The sequence below is a fragment of the Falco rusticolus genome, chromosome 8 (assembly GCF_015220075.1).
Source record: "Falco rusticolus isolate bFalRus1 chromosome 8, bFalRus1.pri, whole genome shotgun sequence".
Lineage (NCBI taxonomy): Eukaryota > Metazoa > Chordata > Aves > Falconiformes > Falconidae > Falco > Falco rusticolus.
This window is the reverse complement of record NC_051194.1, coordinates 205,982-226,588: the sequence shown is the minus strand read 5'-3', so window position 1 is coordinate 226,588 and position 20,607 is coordinate 205,982. Positions and strand designations below refer to the sequence as shown.

Here is a 20,607-nt window from a genome sequence, read left to right as displayed (position 1 = left end):
CTTGAGTAGAAAATGAAGTTTCATCATATGTACTTATATGTGTGTAGCTTTTAGCAAGGGATTTGACATATATCAAACCATAACTACATACAGGTTTTACGCTGCCAGTTCCAGTGTGACACAGAGGGATAACCCGGCCCCAAGCGCCACCAATGCTCCTTCATCCTCCAACTGCAGTTAGTAAGATGGACACAACTTGTCAGGTCACAAACTGGTAACAAAGCCAGTTGATGCACACAGAACTTAAAAAATGATCAAATATGCTTTAGGAGGGCCTGGGAAGAAAGTGGACTTCACACTGTCCCCAAGGCATGCAAGCACAAGCAACTCACTGAAAGCCATGGAGCACAGGCTACCTGCACCCGCAGCAGAGCCCCACACAGGATGCCAACTGGCAGGTGCCTTTGCAACACTATTTAAGTGTAATCTGTTGCAGCAGTAAAAGACGTTTTGGACACAAATGCTGGGAGGCAACGACACATCACATATCCATCACCACGGAAGATATCAATGGGCTTTCATGCATTGCCCCGTTACAGGTATGAACCCGGAGCCTGTGTGTGACATTGCTCCAGAGGGGCCTGCAGCAGATAGCTCTGAAAAGACAACCACACACCAAGGGGATGTGTACCTGGAAAGATACAGAGGGGAAGCACAAACTGAAATACGCTGAAATCCACAGCAGTGCAGCAACGTCCCTTATCCTTACTGAGGAAGCGACACACGCAGCCCAGAATATGCTCACTCCACACATACTTTGGAAGGGACAATCCAATTTAATTGTCCATAGGAAGAAAGGGATGTGTACAGAAAAATCTTCCTGCTCTCTTAAGCCACCTGTTTCCAAGGTAACCTTTGCAAAGGCAGTTTCAAACTTCAGGAAAAGCACACTCCAGTGGCATTATTCACCCTTACCTCTGAACAACACAAATGCACGCTGTTTTCTCAGTATCACAGTATTTTCCTGGACTGGCTTAACAGCAGGTGATTGAATGGCTCTATCAGTTAAAACATACTTGACTCTTGTGGGACATTGCTTACAAGTCTAGTTTTCATTTAGAAGTAGCATACAGAAAAGAAAGGGGAAAACTACTGTAAGTCAAAACACAGTGCATATGTGAGACAGAAGCATCTCAGGGATATTTGCCTTAATCATATCAAAACTTCCTGCATGGGGCTGAAGAGCAAGACATCAAGTTTCTAACTTCTCTATTGGAAGAGACAATAAAAAAAACCATGAAACAAGGGGGGGGGAAGAAAAAAACAAAAAAAAACAAAAAAAAAAAAAACAAAAACAAAAAAAAAACCAACCCAGCCCAAGACAAAAACCCCCACTACACAAATCATCAGCCTTCTCTGTTCTGCAGAAACAGACACAGACACCACTCCAGCTAGCCTTTGGTCAAAGATATCCCATCATTTGTGGTCAGCAGACTTGGGTGGAAAGTGTGGGCTGAAGTTTTTGCCTGTGCTCAGGTTCTTAAGTCAGAGCTGATCTCCTCCAGCATAAAATGGAAAGCAATGCCTCCAAAGGTGTTATCCCTGCAGTGCCCAGGCGAGCCCCAATACCTCCGACTGCAACCAGGCACCTCTGCACAAGGAGTTCCAGGTCACTTGTGGTTTCCAGGGCCACCCAGGGAACCCAAGCCAGGCTCCAGCAGGACAGCTGCAGGGAGGCACCCACACGCTGTCAATCCCTGATAATCCTGGGCTGGCAAGGAAACTGTTCCTCGAAACACACTGCTTTGTAAAACAGGCCAAATAATGAGTGCCAGGCAAGGTGAAGCAAAAGTGATCTCCAGCAAACTCTGGCCACTGACAGCATCAGCTTGAGGCCCTGATGGTGCCCAGATCTCCCAACGCTCACCATGACTGTCCCAGGGAGGGGGAGACAGGGTGGGCACATCACACTCTCTTTTGGCCATGGCAAAACCTGTTGCCTCCTCTTCCTCTTCGCTTACCTATTTTGGAAATAACCATTATTTTAGACAACTAATGACAAATGTTGATACCAAAAATGTGCAGAGTGGCCTGTATACTGGGGGGGGGTGGGGGGGCGGGAACCAGCCTTTTATTTCATGTTTTCTGCTCTTACTGTCCTCTCAGGCAGAGGCCATCTCTTGCAGCAGGAACGTGTACACGAAATGAGCGATTTCTCAGGTTTCACCGCCTTTGCTGCTCCCCTGCCATTATTTACATTTAACAGGCATATTTCTGGAGTAGCTCTTGATCCCATGCCTAGCAGGCTCCAGACACCAAGGGAAGGTTCAGCTGCCTCTGAACACACTGCAGAAGAAAACTACTATAATGGCTGACTTCTCCTCCTCCCAGTTTTATTTTGATTTTCACATTTTAAAAAAATACTCTCAGGGCATAGGAAAAAAATCCCCAAGTCAGCAGAAATATTGCAGCTTTCTAGAGGAAAGCACAGCTACAGAGAGTGGGAGGCAGCCCCTGGGTTATCTTCCCCCTCAGCCAACACAGGCAAAGCTCTATCACCACAGCCCCTCCCTGCCCTGGGCTGGCAGTGAGAGGGTCTGGCACTAAAACACTGAGGAAGCACAGGCTGGGCAGGGAAAGGTATTGAAGGTTATTTCAGCATTATTCAACACCTTGAGTTTTGATGAACTTGGGTTTTCCCGAGACCTCCTGGGCATTCCCGCAGCAGGCAGTGGAGAGGAGGACAGCTGGACCGAAAACAGATGCACAACTGGGAGGGCACAGACATTCAGTGACTTTGAAGCAGGTTTTTGTAAACCATGTAAACTTCCTGCAGCCAGGAAGATATGAAACAATGACTAATACCACTTGGAACAGCAACCCCAGCCTGGTTTTCCTGTTTATATATGTAAGCCATGTGTGATGCTAGATATGATAACAGGCTCATTCCTAGGCATTACAGATTGAAGCCACACATACATCTGGTTCAGCTGCTACATGATAAGTCACATCAGAAAGCATTTTACTTCTTCAGGAAAGAGAAGTTAAAGTGTCCAGAGGTGCAAGATGGACTTCCATTATTACCCACCCATAGTGGACCAGCAACAGCCACTCTCCAGCACAAAAGCTGAAGCTATTGAAAACCATACCTGGTGCTGGAAAGAGGAATCATATCCCTGCCAAAACACCCACAGAGCATCTTTTCCATACTTGCGACTATTTACCTTACGTGGCCAGACACTGCAGAAGTGCTAAAACACCATCAGAGAGACTTGAGTAAACTTGGCACCTTGTAAACCGAAGCAGTAACTCAGCATATTGAGAGCACCTGGCTAGGAACACCAGGGAGAAGCGTGTTTCCACAGAGAAATGCTTTCTATTCACAGAGGGTATGACTAAAGGAGAAGAGAAACATGGAAGCTGCACAAGAACTACCCAGAAAAGCAAAGTACAGATGAGTACAACCTTTCCCTATGCACAGCTAGCGTAACCCCTCGCACATGCATTCTTTTGGCAACTCAGGCTGCAGGTACACCAAGGATGCGATGCCCTTTGGCACTCACCGATCAACAGCTTCCACGTCGAAGCAAAACCTCTTCTCGATTGAGTCAGTTTTCCGCCGTGTACAAGACTTGAGGATAACAGCTTCGTCTTCTCCCTGAGAAAGAGACAATATCACAGATAAGGCCAAGAAAAATCAACCAATCACGTGCTTGTCCCCAGCACCCACTGCACTTTCAATGAACATGTTCAAACCTGGGGGGGACTGGGCAGCATCAGCCTGCTAGAAATATATATTTATACATCAGAAGATTTGTCTTTTCACCTTTGCAAACATATTTAGTCCAAAACCTTTCACAAGGATGCACACAACTGAATTTTTTTATTAAGCCTCACACAATCCATGCTTCAGGCAGGCAGGGAGGGTTGGAACACAACTTTTGGGCAAAGTCAGCTTTATTTTCCATTGCTGAACAATGCATCATAGACCTGGCTGTCAGTTTTTACCCCAGGCTGCATTTTTGGCAGCATTCTGCACGTGACAACTATTAACAGGAGCAAACATGTCTTAAAATGTTTATTATATAACAAAGCAACGACAAAACCATTCTCCCATCCAGGCATCCGCATCCAAGTTGCTCTGGATTTCCACACACTGAGGAGAGATCCGGCAGGATCTGCATGCACTGCTGTCCTCTGCTGGAGGAAATTCCTGCTCAGTCCCTGCCAGCACAGACATTTCTTCTACAATTTTTAAAATCCACTGATGACTCAATAGAAAATTATTTCTGAATGAGTTCCTGGGAATGGCCACTTCTCCGTGTTCCCTGTGCTGTTCTTGAAGACACCTTGGCTGACCAGCCTGTTCCCTGACATCATCATTTTTCCAAGAAACTTATTTAGAATCACAGGATCGTTTAGGTTGGAAAAGACCCTTAAGATCATAGAGTCCAACCGTTAACCCAGCACTGCCAAGTCCACCACTAAACCATGCTCCTCAGCACCACATTTACATGTCTTTTTGAATACCCCCAGGTACAGTGATTCCACCATGCCCCTGGGCAGCCTATCCCAGTGCTGGACAACCCTTTCCGTGAAGAAATTCTTCCTACTCCCCCATCTGAACCTCCCCTGGCGCAACTTGAGGCCGTTTCCTCTTGTCCTGTCGCTGGTTACTTGGGAGAAGAGACCAACCCCCCCTGCCCAGCCCCCCTGTCAGGTGGCCGTAGGGAGCCACCAGGCCCCCCTGAGCCGCCCCCTCCCCAGGCCGAGCTCCCCCAGCCGCCCCCCATCAGACCGGAGCCCCAGCCCCTGCCCCAGCCCCCTGCCCATTCCTGGACACGCTCCAGCCCCCCAGCGTCCCCCCTGCAGTGAGGGGCCCAAACCTGAACCCAGGGTTCATGGTGCAGCCCCCCCAGTGCCCAGCACAGGGGACGGTCACTGCCCTGGGCCAGCTGGCCACACCGTTTCAGATACCAGCCAGGATGCTGTTGGCCTCCTCTGCCACGCCGGGGGCTCATGCCCAGCCGGCCGTCAGCCAGCCCCCCAGGCCCTTTCCCTCCGGGCAGCTTCCCAGCCGCTGTGCCCCACGGGCAGGGCCCAGCACTGGGCCGGGGTGCCCCTCACACAGCTGGGCTCAGCCCCTCGCCAGGCCTGCCCAGCCCCCCTGCAGAGCCCCCAGCCCCCCGGCGCTGCCCGCAGCCCAGTACCACCCAACAGCCGCACTGAGGGGCACTGGCTCACCTCACCCAGGGCACTGACAGAGACACCGGACAGGGCTGGCCCCAGCTGAGCCCGGGGAACACCCATGTACCTGGTGCCGGCGGGATGCGACTCCATCCCCCGCCATGCTTGGGCCCAGCCCTCCAACCATATTTTAGCCAAAAAAGCATATACCTCTCCAAGCCACCAGCAGCCAGCATCTCCAGGAGATGCTGTGGGAGGCGGCGTCAGAGGCTTTTCTGAAGTCTAGGCAGACACCATCCACAGCCTTTCCCTCATCCACTAAGTGGCTCGCTTGTCCTGGAAGGACATCAGGTTAACCAAGCAGGACCTGCCTTTCATAACCCCACGCCGGCTGGGCCTGATCCCCCAGTTGTCCCGCACATGCCATGTGATGGCACTTGGGTGATCTGCTCCATGGCCTCCCCCAGCACCAAGGTCAGGCTGGCAGCCTGTAGTGCCCCGGATCCTCCTTCCAGCCCTTCTTGTGGACAGGCATCACACAGGCTAATCCCCAGTCTTCTGGGACCTCCCCATTTAGCCAGGGCTGCTGGTAAATGATGGAGAGTGGCTTGGTGAGCACTTCCACCAGCCCCCCTAGGGCCCTGGGGTGGATCCATCCAGCCCCAGAGACTGTTGTGTGTCTGGGTGGTGTGGCAGGTCACTGAACATTTATTTCCCCTTGGATTGTGGGGCTTAATTCTGCTCCCTGTCCCTGTCTCCCAGCTTAGGGGCCTGGTACCCCAAGTGCAACTGCTCTTACTATTAAAGACTGAGGCAAAGACAGCATTAAGTACCTCAGCCTTTTCCTCAGCTTTTGTTACTGTGTTTCCCCCCACATCCAATAAAGGATGGAGATTTTCCTTCGCCCTCCTTTTGTTGCTGATTTATCTATAGAAACATTTTTAATTGGTTTCTACAGCAGTAGCCAGATTAAGTTCTAGGTGGGCTTTGGCCCTTCTAATTTTCTCCCGGCATAACCTCATGACATCCTTGTCGTCCTCCTGAGTTGCCTGCCCCTTCTTCCAAAGGGCATACACTCTCTCTCCCTTTTCCTTGAGTTCCAGCCAAAGCTCTCTGGTTCAGCCAAGCTACTCTTCCCTGCCAGCTTGTATGTCAGCATATGGGGACAGCCTGCTCCTGCACCTTTAGGATTTCCTTCTTGAAGAATGTCCAGCCTTCCTGGACCCCTTGGCCCTTCAGAACATCTCCCAAGGGACTCTTGTCAACCAGGACCCTAAACAGGCCAAAGTCTGCCCTCAGGGAGTCCAAGGTAGCAGTTCTGCTGACCCCTTTCCTTACTTCTCAGAGAATCAAAGACTATCATCTTGTGATCGCTGTGCCCCAGAAGGCCTCCAGCCACCCCATCACCCACGAGCTCTTCTCTGTTCACAGAGGCCAGGTCCAGCGGGCACCTTCCCTAGCTGGCTACCTCATCAGCTGTGTCAGGAATTCCTCTTCTGCAGACTCCAGAAACCTCCTAGACCATTTCCTCTCTGCTGTGTTGCATTTCCAGCAGATATCTGCTAAGTTGAAGTCCTCCAGAAGAACAAGGACTAGCAATTGTGAGACTTCTCCCAGCTGCTTTTACAGAATAATTTTTTGTATGCCTTTTCATCCTGGTTGCACGGTCTAACAGACTCTCACCATGCATGGTACCTGTCTCACTGGCCTTCCCCCTAACTTTTACCTCACTCAACCCTATCATCACCATCACTAAGCTCTAGATAACCAAAAATACTCCCTAACATACAGGACTACCCCACCATCTCTCCTTCCTTGCCTACCCCTTCTGAAGAGTTTACAGCCATCCACTGCAGCACTGCAACTGTGCAAGTGATCCCACCACATTTCCATGATGGCAACTCTATCACAGTTTTCCTGCTGCACAATGGCTTCCAGCTTCTTCTGTTTGCTGCCCATGCATGCATTGTAGATGCACTTCAGTTGGGCTATTGCTCCTGTCACCTTTTTGGCAGAAGAAGCCCTAACTCCTATGCAACTATTCTCAGGCAATTCAGTGGTTCCTAACACATCAATAACCCTTGTGTCTTTGCTGCCGCAAAGGACCAGAAAAGGGACCCAGAACAGACCCAGAAAGACAGACCTGAGACAGTTCTCTGCACAGCTTCTCCCCAAGGTTCAGCAGAGGCTACCTGCACCCGGTCATCCCAGCCTGGCCTGCTGCTGGCACAAGGCTGCTCCCAAGCTGCCAAACTCCCCACCTGGTGTTCAGGGAATGCCTCCGCTTGAAACCCACTAATATCCAGATCCAGTCACAGCCTGAGGTGCATTCACAAGGGGCTGATACTATGCGCAGTGTCCTTTGAGACCCACAAGCAGTGGGTCCCCTCCTGCAGCACCAACATTGCCTATCGCTTGGCACCTGCTCCAGCCAGACCCCCAAATGCCCAGGAGTACAGACAGCCACAAGCCCCTGGACTGCTCCATGCTCCAACAGCTGTGCTGGCCATCACTGATAGGCTCTGCAGCGCAGACAGAGCTGCTCCAGCATAGGCAGCATTTCATACGAGGATCATACAAGCCACAAAACCCCTGGCAACGAGCCCCACCAGCATGGTGACTGGTGCAGCACACCAGAGCAGGGCTCTTGCCCTGTGCAAGAAGGGCTCATGGGGTACAGGGGAAGCCATGAAATGGGAAGAGACCATGTGAAACACAGTGCAGCCACTGATGATTACAGGGCTGGGATATTTTAATACTAAGTTATAATGAAGATGCTCTGAGGCAAAAGGAAATTAATTTTAAAAGTTGCCCTCTGCATGGCCAGCTCCCTTTGCCAGCAGGAAGCCGTGTGGCAGCCTGTCCAGCTGCCCGAAGTGCTCCCCTGCAAGGGGATAACGTTTGCAAACTGCCCCGGTCAGAACGCTCTGGGCGGGTTCTGTTGTTCCTCCTGCTGTATAGAAAAGCAAAGCCAGTCCCAGCTACAGTCAGGCTTATGCTGCTGCTCCGAGAGCAATTGGTGCACATAGCACATGCTGCCCCCCGACACCCACTGCTCCCCCTGCTCCTCCACACCCCCTCGGGGCTGAGGGGAGGCTCCAGGCTCTCTTGTGGCTCTGTCTAAAACAAAACAACTCCATTGGCCAAGTCATAGGAAGGAGCAAAATAATGAACAGGTTCTCTTCTCCAGGCCTTGGAACAGGAACTAAGGACTGGGGAGCAGGCGCCCATGGAGCTGGAGCGTGGTGTGTGTGTGTGGCATGACCCCACTCTGTTCCCAGCCCCAACCACCACCTCCAACCCATGGAAACAGCCTCAGCCTTGCAGGGCACAGTGCAGATGCACGACCCACTGTGTGCCCAGCAACGCCCGAAACAGTAGGTGTGGAACCGAAGATGCAACTGTGCATGCTTCAGCTTTTAAAAGCCTCTCCTTTCACAAATAGAAATAAGTAAATTAAAGACAGACCTAAAAGCAAGAAGAAAAAGGTCCAGCTTCAGCGCAGTGGCAGCTGCTGCAAACTTGTCCTTACAAATTGTGTGTGCACACTGGCCTGGAATATGGAGCTGAAGCATAAAACAGAGAAATGCCGAAGGGGCTCTATCCACTTGGGAAACTGGCTCTGCTCTCAGCACAGCTGACAGTTTCCAAAGATCTGGGTGCTCTGGGGGTTTTCTTGCTTTTGTGGGTTGTTTGTTTTTTTTTTTTTAAACAAGGTGCAGAGTTAATTCCCAATGCAGCACCCACTCAGCTTGGAATGAATCTGACCACTCCACCTGCATTTGTGTCACCCTTTTAAAAATGGTTCAGTTTGAGTACTGGGACAGTGTGCAACCAGCAGCTCCGCAGTGCTCCCCAACAGAGACCCCTGGGACACACTCCTGCTGCCTACCCATCACTCACCGCTTTTCCTCCAGATTTCTGGTCAAATGGCACCATTGTGATCCGCTTTGATTCTCTCTGGTATGTGCAGTAATGCTTCACCCAAGAAGTCCCAAAGTGACCTACAAAGCAAATGCAGATTTTATTCCCAGAACTACTACAGCTTCAGTGCCCTCCCATTAATAACCTGTGATGTTTAACAATCATTTAACATGTCAGATTTCTGTACCTACAGTTCTTGTTCGACTTTGCCAGTGGATTAAGCATTATTAACCCTCTTCTGTCCAGAGGAAAGAATTTTATCAGGCACTGGGAGTGATTCTTGCTGGGAGGGAGAACCTGGCTCACACATTCCCACCTTAACATCCCACCCACTGAGTCAACCCCTCTCTTTCATAGATTTTGTAGCCTGCTGAATTAGGCTTCACACCCCAAACCCTGACAAACCACCTTCCCCAGGAGCCCACTCCCCACACTGCCCTGGCAGGCAGCCAACACCTACGTTTCTCCTGCACGTAGAGATAACCCTCCATTGTGTAAGGGCTGATGTTTTTGTGCTCATGAGGATTCTCCTTCATCTTCTTCATCAAAGACTCAACCTCTGACCTTGTTCCTTCAAATCGATTTCTTGTCTGCAAATTAAAACAGGAATGCCTTCTCCAGTGCACGGAGTGGGGTGGGACCCAACGTGCATCACACAGAAGTGGGACCCCAGAGCTGGTTGACTACAGCCTGTGTAAGAAACGGGACCAGGGGAGCCCACTATCAGCCACAGGACAGGGTTTCTTCCTGGGCCTGGATTTAAGCTAAAAGAAAAATATTATGACATCTAGCAAGTGTATTTTGAGTTTTGTGAAAAAAGTTGTTTCAAAAGAATGAAACCAGTCTGTGTCTCTGGGAGAAAAAGAGTGATTTCTTAACAAGAGAGAAAAGTGAAGCTGTATGTCAACGTGCCAAAGCCCTGAACACATCCAATGTGCATGCACCAACCACAGTGGCAGCCAGCAGAAGGACTCCACTCCACAGCCCAGAGACTGGGATGGCAAGAAGTGCTGCACTTCCCAAATGAACAGTGCTTTGAAACACTTGCAAAATGGTTTGAAACACTCACTAAAATCACAGGGCACACAACGTCTACCCACTGGCTGACTCCTGGGGAAGCTAGGCCTCTGCATTTGGTATGCCATAGGGAATGAACGGCTGCATAGACTGTGTATACAATGTAGTGTTATTTACAAAAAAAGAATTTGCTTTCAATAACACAGCCAAAGCCTTTGCTTGATGGCACACAGAAAAAAGGAGAACAAAGCCTTCATTAGAATTTATCAAAAGTGTTAGTTATCTCTGCAGGACAGAGCACACGGCATGGGCACATGGCACACTTACATTCTGGATGCTGATTGTCAGCTCTGTCTTGAAATCGCTGAAGTCCTTTGCAAGCTCGTAGCCATGGTGGTAGAAAGTGAAAAGCCCCTGCAGAAAGGCCAGCAGCTGCATTGGGGTAACATAAATCAAGATAGTCAGTAGTGACCCACAGCCGCTTTGAAAACAACCACTGCTGAGGGGAAGCATCTCTGTAGCTCCCTAGGGGTGCAGGGGCTTGCTGGCAGTCCCTAGGAAGACACCCTAGGGTGTTCCTTGTTTCACTTTCAAAACCTCCTCTGAACAGACCTCAAAGCCACAGCAAGCCCCAGCCCCAGGACCCCTCGTCACCTATGTTCCCCCTTCTTGCCTCAGCCAAGCCTAAGCATCACCGAGAGCCAAGCCAAGAGGTGTCAGGCAAAGCAGGCAGCATGCTGCCGTTCCCTGTATTGTGCCTCTCCCAACTCTCAGTTACTCACCTCTCAGCCGGAATTACTCTTGGGAAGAGCCAGGGGGTTTTGGCACTTCCCAGAAGAGCTTAAAGAACTTAGCACCTGAGCAAAGGTAGACCTCAGAAAGCTTTTTCTTCCCCCCTATTTCTGTCACTCTTGCACTCTTTTTTCCTCGTGAATGTTAGTTACAGTTTTTTTCCCCAATCAAGCCTATTTTTCTTTTAATTGCTGGCAGGCTCCTCAGTCCAGCCCACGATGACAGAGATGTCTGCACAATAAAAAAATCAAATACTTCCAGCATGCATGTGGCTGCTGAGTTAAATGGCTCTGTACCCCAAGGCTCACACAAGTGCTTTCTCCCCTCAAATCTCCCTCTGAAAGAGGGGCTGCAAGGTGAAGCTGGACCCACCCCGAGCCATCCCACTGCAGGGATGCCCCACACCGCAGCCCGGCTCCTCACAAGCCCTCCCTTCTCCACACAATCCCCCATTTTTTGCAGGCTGAGGCAGCTTGAGTGCTCACTTACAGGTTCCACGAACTCAAACATCTTCCTCTCCTGGACCTCTTGCACCTTGAAGACATACTCCAGCGAGACTTCATAGAAATGCTGCCGAACCAGGTCCACCTGGCTGTCTGCCTGCAAGCGTCAGGAAGATTAAAGAGGAAATACAAAGTCACTACTGACTGGGAGCACTTGGCCTTGCGACTAGAGGACATCTGGGTGTAAGGGGAATGTGCCCATGCAGAACAAATATAGCTTCAGACCACAGTCCAGGGCTAGACAGATGGCACAGCGATTAAATATAAACCTGATTCACATGAACAGGCTCTTTCTTCAGCTGAAAACAATGTTTTTGTTGACTCATGTTCTCACCTCCCCGACAGCTGTGTAAAAAAGCAAGCATTAGAAGGAAAATAAGAAGTTGCTACCTACTTGATAATAAAAGGCAATTATCTGCTTTCTGGAAAGCACCGCAACTGGAGATTGCCTCCAGGGTCGAACCAGGCAGTACACGTGCCCTACCACCCTCTCCAGAGAGCATGTCACTTCAGTTGATCAGCAGACAGCAAATCCTCTCTGCTTTGAAGCTAAAGCCCAAGTGAGCAAAAACAGGGATATGCCCCAATCTCAGTGCATACAAATAACCTCATCGTCATGCACATGGAGCGGAGCCACTCGAGGTGAGGGACACAGGTATCCCTGGCACATGTTGCTGCTATGTTTGCAAACGATACTTTGCATAGAGCAGCCCAGGGTGTCTCTGATGCTGGTGGTGCACACAGGGAGGTTGGTCTGGGTGACCCACCATCCCTCTGACCTCAGCACCAGTAAACTCAGCTGGTCAAAGAGCCTCAGCCCCAGCACAAACGGCCATCAAGTCATTGCTCAACAGGAGGCAAATTCTTCTGTCCCAGCTGAAGCCAGCAAGATGCCCTCACCAGCGTGACCCTTGCTGCATCTAGGGCAGCACTGGACCCCCAGGCAGGAGGATACGCTGTACCATACATCCCATCAGGGCTGGACACATGGCTGCTCCCATGCTCTGCAAAACCCAGCTGGCAAATATGCGCTTGCATTTGAGCAGCGGCTTACTCCTGATTTTCAGTGTGACACAGCCATGAAATGGCCTGTTTTCCCCCATAACCTGCCACCAGCATTTGTGCTGTGTGCCCAGGGTGTGCAGGCTGAGGTAATTAGCAAACTGAGTTCTGAAAAGCAGAAAATATAACATAATCAAATAACTTCGCCAGGAGTTAAATGGCAGATTAGACTTTGTGTGTTATTTAATTGGTCAACAGCCAAAGCAGCAAAGAATTCCCATGGTTTCCTCCTCTCTATGCATTGCCGCAGCAGTTGCACATGCATCCACTATCACCCCCAGCTGTAGACAGCAAGAGGAGGTTAGGAAATATAAAACACCAAATCTCCCAGACACAAATGCTCTTCCCTTAGAAATCAAGGTGTCTAGTGAAGCTTCAGACTGCTCATAAACAAGTGCGTGTTAATTTTCCTAAATGGTACCTTCCCATCAGCACCTTTTCTGCACGCCCATCTGCTGTGGCTGCAGCCCCCTGCCTGGAAAACCCACTTGACAGGCAGGGACCGCAGTGGGCAGCCCCAGGGGAGGTACCAGACAGGGTGAGTGCACCCATATGCCGCTGGATGACACGTCCACGTTGCACAGCCTATACGCTGGACTGCTTTTTCAAAGGCATCCGCCTCCTCAGTGAGGCTTGAGCCACCAAAACGAGTGTATGCTTCCTAGTGCCCCGGGGGAAAAGGCCCCAGCACCTGAACTCGGGAACTGGCTCCAGCCCCCACCTGCCTTCACAGCGAAACAGAAGTCAGTATTTCGGGTGGAATGCGCCAGCAGATGGCACCCGCAGGCAGCACTGCCCAGCCTACACCGGCACCCACATCCCACACACCGCCACCGCCTGCATCCCGCACAGCACCACCCCGCACACCGCCACCACCACCACCTGCATCCCGCACAGCACCACCCCGCACATCCCACATACAGCCACTGCCCACATCGCGCACAGAATCCCACTCCCTGCTGCACTGGGTTCCCAGGCAGCCCTGCAAGACCATACTCTGCCCAGGGCACAGGATGACACCTCTGAAAATCGCTGTTGCAACCTGACAGCCACAAGTGGATCCTTCCCTCTCCAGAAACAAATCCTTCCACTCCTGTGTCTCACAACAGTATTTCAAACACGAACTAAAACAGAGGTTTAAAAGCCATGAGAATGGGACTCCATCTTCAGGGACATAAGGGTGCTTCCACACTGTAAGTTATCTACAAACCCAGAACACCTATGCAAGGACAAAGCTGGCTTACAAGCATGTCAACCCTGATTCTTACACCCTTCTTCAAGCCTGATCTGGTGGAAGATGATTATTTGTGCCCCAGATATATCTGCTCTTCTGAGTCCCCAACTCTGATAAGCACCATACCACCACCTGAGCAATCCCAGTGCAGAAGCCATCGCCTGGGCCCACCAGTTCCCCCAGCAGCACACCAAAATCAAGGACGTACATCCTGCAGGGACCAACCCAGCTCTGGGCCAGTGCAGGGAATTTCCAGACTTGGAAGAAATGACTGAAAACTCAGCATACTCATCCAGTAAGAGCATTTGGCACAGCATACGTCCAGAGTCAGTAATAGGCTCCTAAAGAGTTTAAAAGCACTAAGCCTGATCACTCCTCCCACGAAGCCCAAAGCCAGTACAGCCACTTTCAGAGAAGGAAACTAGACATCCATGATTTATGCTGGCACAAGGGAAGCCTGCAGGAGAACCAGTTCCTTTCTGTTACACTCTTTAATTATAAGCTCTCTCTCCTTTTTTATTGCTATCCATTTTGGGATCCCTCTGATTTACTCACCAAAACAGCTCTGTCCCCTTTCATTACAGGAGGAGGGGAAAAAAACCCACTCACAGCCAGAAAGAGGGAAAACAATGAGTTTACAGCAAGCAGAACCAACGCTATAAGCTGCTTAAAGCATTCAAAAAGCTCCCCACAGTTACAGCTAGCCATGGAAAACTGATGTTGCTCTCACCTCCTGAAGCTGGGATTCTTTCTTCTTAGAAGACAAGTTTAAGTGCTTTTCTAGGACACCACAATACTTCTCAGTCTCCTTGTCATATTTCTTTTTGGCATCCTGCAAAACAGAACAGAAAGTGTGATGCTGAACAGAACAGCACCAGAGCAGCTGTGAGGACTCACAGCATCCCCGTGGCATTGGGCACAAGTCTCGGGCAGGAGATAACCCCCTTCTGCACAGCAAGACATGGGACCAAGGCCAAGGGGCATCAGATGGAAGCAAGTGAAGCTGCTTTTATCCGTGACCATCAGGCAGCTCCAGGCAAGCAGCTTATGCTGCCAAAATCCAAGACTCAGGGGAGCCTCTCCTCTACTCCCAGAGCCCAAAGCTTAGCAAAACATCCAGGGCTGTCCAAAGACAACACAGTGAGGAAAAGTGCTTGCTAACCAGCTAACCAGAACATCATCACAATTTCATATCCCATTCCTTGCCACTCCTTGCAAGGACTAATCCTATGTGTCACTCAGGACAACGACACAGTAATTTGGCTGTTCATGGCAGAAGCATTAAAGGAGGATATCAACCTCAACTTTTCTTTTGCACCTCTCATTCCAGCCTCACCACCCTGACTCACCAGTATGAAATCCACCACTGACACCTGCAAATAACTGGCTCCTTTCTGAAGGACCCTTTTTTGTCTTTTTTTGTTGCTGTTGTTGCATGAACCAGGAAAGCCTGGCCAGGCTGGGCTGTGCCATGGTGCCACCACAGCTGCTGTGCCAGTGGGGAGCTGGGCACACTGCTGCCATGCAAACACAGCCCCGATGGGCCGGCATGTGCTTCTTGCAGGCAGCAGCAGGTTGTTAAAACAACAGGATAGCCGCAGACAGCAGTTTTAATTTCAGAACAAAGGCAGGAAAGAAAGCAGGGCCCAGGCTTTCTCACAGCTGCCTTCAGCCACACTGGTGCTTCCCAAGGCTTGCCTGTCCTGACAGAAACCATCCAAATTCCCATGCAGCCACCCAGTGACACACCAGGAGTGGGGAGCACAGACCAGTGGGCTCAGGCAGCTGGGAACCCCTCTTAAGAAAATGCTAGTTCTTGCTTGCTGTAAGAAAAAAAAGTTCACTTCAACTGGCATGTGATTTTTGGCCCTTGGCATGTTACTTGGTTGTGGGTGAACTCACAATACTGAGGCACTTTCCTGGGAGCTGGATCCATCCCACAGCAGCACATCACCTCCTCTCACGCTCAAGCCCAGCAGGGCCCATTCCCTGCAGTGGCGACAGGTCCCAGCCACCACCACAGCCATCGCCCTGTGGCTCTGGGCTCTGCTCTTGAGCCCGAGCAGGGGCTCCCAGAGGAGACAGCAGCTCAGCACAGCAGCAACTTACCTTAGCGGCTCCGATCTGCTCCTTGCGAAACTTCTCCAGTGGTGTGATCAGCACCTCGCTGGCATTCTCGATCTACAGGCAAAGACATACGTAACTCACCCACCCACCTTTTTACCAGCTCAGCCCCAGACAACCATGCTGCTCAACAGCCTTTCCCACGGAAACCCTCCTGCAGCCCACACAAACTCCAGCCCCTCTGGCTCCATGCTGGCTGAGGAGCTTGTACCAAACCTGCCTCTCGCCCCAGCAAGCCCTACCAGCACCAGCACCGGCCATTTTCCAACTGCAAAACACCATTACTGATACTCTTCCAGTGTATGTCCCCACTAAATTTACCCTCCCCTCCCTCTGGTCTCCCCTGCAGCTCTGCCACGGGCAAGGGAAGGTGCACAGGGGCTTGTAACTGCTGCATGCCACAGTGCCCTGGGCACCACACCACCCACCATGGGCAGAGTCACCAGCTGCAGCACCAGTGCCATCCCTACCCCACTCCCGGCAGACAGGTCCATACCATGCGCATCCGCTCGTCTTCCAGGTTCCGCAGCACCGTTGCAAACTCCTGCAGAGACTTGGCTGGAAGGGACACACCCCCACAGATAGCATTTAACATTTTCATTTCTTTTTAAAGAAAGAGACTGAAGAGGGGATTTTTGTTTGTTTGCATTTTGGGGGGTTGGTTGTTTGGGGTTTTTTTTTATCATCTTTGCTCTCTCCCTAAAAAGGCTTCCAGTTGCCTACAGAAGCAACTGGTAGCAAAGCAACCCAGCACTGTGTTCCCTGCTCTGGAGAGAAACACCGCACCTTCATCTCAAACCTGCCCTACCCAACAGCTGGTCACCAAACAGCCCTACAGCTCAGCACTGGCTTCACCCGTGTTCAGCATGTGAGTGGCAGCTCACCAGCATGTGCATCACGCCAAGGGGGCTTGGATGAGAAAGCTATTTTTGCTGAGACTCTGGGCACAAATAAATAAGCAAAGTTAAATCAGAGCTAAAGCTCATTTGCTCTCCTGGCTCCAGACAATGCGCATAATAAGCTCTAAAAGTTCAGCTGGGGCAGAAGCAGGGTAACATGGAGTGAAGTGGCTGAAGCTGCTGCCCTGTGCCACAAGAAGCTCTGCGGTGAAGCCAGGCTCAGTTCAGAGAGCACTGCATGCTCTGCACTGCTGGCTCCTGCCAGCACAGCTGGTGCTGCCAACTCCTTTGCTCCTGCAGCTGGCAGTGAGGCTGCTGCTCCTCTCCTTCAGACCACAGCCCCTTTGCAGTGTACCGTATCTCCAGACACCTGCTTTCCAATGCAAAGGGGCCAGATAATCTAGACTGTTTCAGACACAGGCAATCTTCTTCCTTTCCTATCTGCAATTACTAGATTTAGGCCAAAAAGCAATTTGTTTCCTTGAGAAGGCTTTGCTGATGTTGAATCAGGAGAAATATGCCATTTCCAGAGAGCAGGAAAGCACCCAAATCCCCAGGCCCCTTGGGGTCCTCACGTGGGTTTCTACCCCGTGCCCTGCTCAGCTCAGGAGTCTGGAGTGTGGCTTCAGGGCTACCCACAGCACCAACACCCAGGACTCACCAATGCAGATCTCATCATCTGTTTCAGCATCACCAATGCAGCGGAATTTAAACTCATTGAGAGAGTCTGCAAACTTGCGCTTGGCTGCTGACAGGTCTGCCAAGAGAGTGGGAGAGGGGAAAAAACAGATGTTAAGAAAAGGAAAAAGCCCACCACCAACATGATGCAGGTGAAGGTAACCCCAGCCAGCAAGACCTCATGGAGGGATGGTGACCCCCAGCACCAGGGAAGCCCTGAAAGCACTGCCCTTCTCCTGCACCCACTCCAGGGATGGGGCTCCGTGGGGTCCCAGCCAGCACCCACCAAAATACACCACAGGAGATGAAACCTCAAAATACTTTGAGAACCATGCGGGAGCTCAAGCCCGGTGCCACAGGGCAGCGGCAAATGGCGATGCACAGTGGCACTGCCGGGCAGCTCCTCCGCTGCACCCCAAGAGCCAGCACCTCTGCACAGGCTCCCAGTCCTGCTGAAGCAAGGCACCATGAATGGGGAATAATGCAGAAGTTTATTGCTTTCCAAACTGCAGATTCTCTCTGAGATCTGAATCCTATTAAGTTCTTACTTGCAATGACCTGAGCAGATCCTGGACTGGCTTTTCGAACCAGCCCCGTAACCCTGATCATGCAGACACACGCTCCTGGGCACTACAAGGCACTGACTCAGAAGGAACTCATACTTGAGCAATGCGAGGAACTGCAGGCCTTCATACTGCATTAGGAAGACATAATGCTAATTTCTCAGTGCATTTTTTCACGCAAAGTCCAAAAATTCAGCATTTTTTTTCAGTTCCAAGCACAGGTAGAAAACATGCCTGTGCACACAAAAGCCATTTTCTCCTCTCTGACACCAACAGCCAAAAGATAACCATGAAAGATTTTGAGCATTTTGCTTTCCCCATTGGATAGGGGAGTTCACAGCTTTCTCCAAGCATTAATGCTGTCCTCCCAGTGTCTCTGCTTAAAGCCCTGGGGTTAATCCTGCCCACAGTTCAGTCCCAGCTGCCTTTGCACAATTGCTTCCTAAGGCAGCAGGAAACCACGCAGCAAATACAGGCAGGGAGAGGGAAAGCACCAGGAGCTTTCCTGGTGGAAAAGTACAGTGGGGACTTCTCCAAAGAGCAGCTGAGGAGCCCCGACTGCAGGGACCCAGGAGTGGAGCATCCATACTTTCAAATCATGGGTCACATGAAACAGCATTTACGTTTTGCTCCCTGGACAAAGGAATGAGCACCACTGACACTCTGCTGGTGTCCGGGGCTGCCGGGAGCCTCTGCCTGCACCCACAGGAGCAGAATGTATGTTTTTTGGAAGGCAGCTTCCGCGGTGCTCCTGCCAGGGTTTAAAAGAGGGACTCACAGGAGGTGGGAAGCTTTGCTCCAGCTCTGTGGCACAGGCACCAATGGCATGAAGCAGATGAAGGGCAGAGAGGCAGCAGGACAGCCCCTGGGCAGCTATCTGGCCACACCACAGTGCCAGGGCAGCTGGCTGCACCCCCAGAGAAGGAAGAGGTGGGGGCCACCTGGCAGCACCCCAGTGCAGCTCTCCCCACTCTCCTCCACATGCTGCTGCTGCCCCAACCAGAGCAGCCCCCCTTCCCTCACTGGGGCCGCCAGAGGGCTCAGGGACTTTAACCCAGTCCCCAGAGCCAAGTGGCCTCCTGCCTCCTCTGGAATAATAACGAAGATGACGTTAATGACTTAAGGAGCCATTTCCTCTCCCCCAGCTCCATGCTGTCAGCCACTTTCCCTGCCACATACTGCGGCCTCACCAATACACTGCTCATATTATGCGTGGCATGTCCCAGCCAAACCAGACCTGCCATGACAACTCTCATGCCCACCACTGGCTGGGCAGGCCCGCAGAGCCAGAGTCTACTCTGACACAGGGACAAACACCCAGGGGGGAGCCGAGCATCTGCAGCCCAGGACAGGGACACCAGCATTCAAACAGCACCCCTTGCCAAAGCCATCCCTCCCCACTGAGAGTGAGGAGGAGGTCAGGGCTCTGCAGCCAGCAGGCACAGGCACCAGGCACAAGTCAGAGCAAAGCCAAGAAGCCCTCGGAGGTGGTGGTCCACAAGAGCGACAGCCCATGTTGATTATAAAAAGGCAAGGGAGAGGCAGGGGAAAAAGGAGGTAATTCCCGGTGCAGCAACAATAAAGGAGGATCACTGGCAGCCACTTGCTGAATAACGTGGCCAAGTCAGCGCGGTGAAGTGGATGCTATAATTAGCAGTAGGCTTGGCCAGAACAGGAGAGAGGAACACCCACACTGTACCTTTGGGGACAAGCGAGGAGCCAGCACAGAGGGGGCACCATCATCCTCCCTGTGCCACTGTTAGACCCACCTGCACTCCTAGCATGTTGTTCTCCTAAAAGCTCAAATCTCTCATCTATACTTTGGGGAAAAAAAACCTAACAGTGGAAGCAGCCAAAGTTCCCGGCTGCACACAGGGAAAGCAGGGTGGCCCCTCCACGGGCCAGTCATCAGCTCCTAAGGCTTCTTCTCCCCCAAAGCTGTGGACAAGCAAATCAAAATCCTACAAAGGCTCAACGGAAACTTCTGCTTCCTCTTGTGCACGAATAAAACCACCCGGACCCTGCACATGAGTCACAGCTGGGCTGTGCCAAAGGCTGTGGAACTTCTGCTTCTAAGTTCTCTGGCTGGCTTCATCAGTCAGCTGCAACATCAGGGAAAACCACCACAAAGCCAGAAAAATCCTTCTGCCTGAGTAATGCAACCAGCTCAGGGTCCAGGCACCACCGGATGGTTGTCCTGCAGGGACAGGAGCTGGGCCCACCAGTATGGATCCAGGGATGTGCAGGTGCTGGCAGAAGCAGCAAGGTTGCAACGTGCCTGCAGAGACAGTGCAGTGGCAGCCAGCCCAGGGGTGCCCAGACACGGGTGCCCAGCCTTCAGCCAATAAACCTTTCCTCTGCCCATCACACCTTGGGGCTGCAGCACTTAACACTGATGATCTTCAAGGGCAGTAAGGAAAGCATGATGTCTGGCAGAGGCATCCCAGGAGTTGAAAGCACCCCCGCACAAGATGCTGGAACACTGGGAGAGCAAGAGGTGGCTGCTGCCACCTCATGCTGCAGCCGCCTCAGGAGGGTCCAGGGTACAGCCTCAGCCCTGGGGATGCTGCCATAGAGCCATGGGCTCATCTGCATCCAGGATCCAAGACAAAACCAAGTGGAGAAAACACCGGACAAGCAGCAGGAAAGCAGATCTGTCCCACCTGCAAAGTAATGCCTGTGTA

The 20,607-nt window shown here is 51.4% G+C and overlaps 1 protein-coding gene across 8 annotated transcripts in view; it reads right to left on the bottom strand.

Moving 5' to 3' along the window:
• Window positions 1-20,607, bottom strand: part of ARHGAP26 (Rho GTPase activating protein 26) — a 196,400-nt gene that overhangs the window by 119,833 nt on the left and 55,960 nt on the right. For all 8 annotated transcript variants that reach the window (XM_037398570.1, XM_037398563.1, XM_037398564.1 and 5 more), the window contains 9 exons: window positions 17,344-17,439; window positions 16,280-16,341; window positions 15,769-15,840; window positions 14,390-14,491; window positions 11,350-11,460; window positions 10,396-10,500; window positions 9,512-9,641; window positions 9,031-9,131; window positions 3,504-3,598 (listed from right to left, as the gene is read on the bottom strand). In XM_037398570.1, coding sequence (XP_037254467.1) covers window positions 3,504-3,598; window positions 9,031-9,131; window positions 9,512-9,641; window positions 10,396-10,500; window positions 11,350-11,460; window positions 14,390-14,491; window positions 15,769-15,840; window positions 16,280-16,288 — 725 coding nt within the window. In that variant the 5' untranslated portion in view covers window positions 16,289-16,341; window positions 17,344-17,439. The remainder of the gene's footprint in view (window positions 1-3,503; window positions 3,599-9,030; window positions 9,132-9,511; window positions 9,642-10,395; window positions 10,501-11,349; window positions 11,461-14,389; window positions 14,492-15,768; window positions 15,841-16,279; window positions 16,342-17,343; window positions 17,440-20,607) is intronic.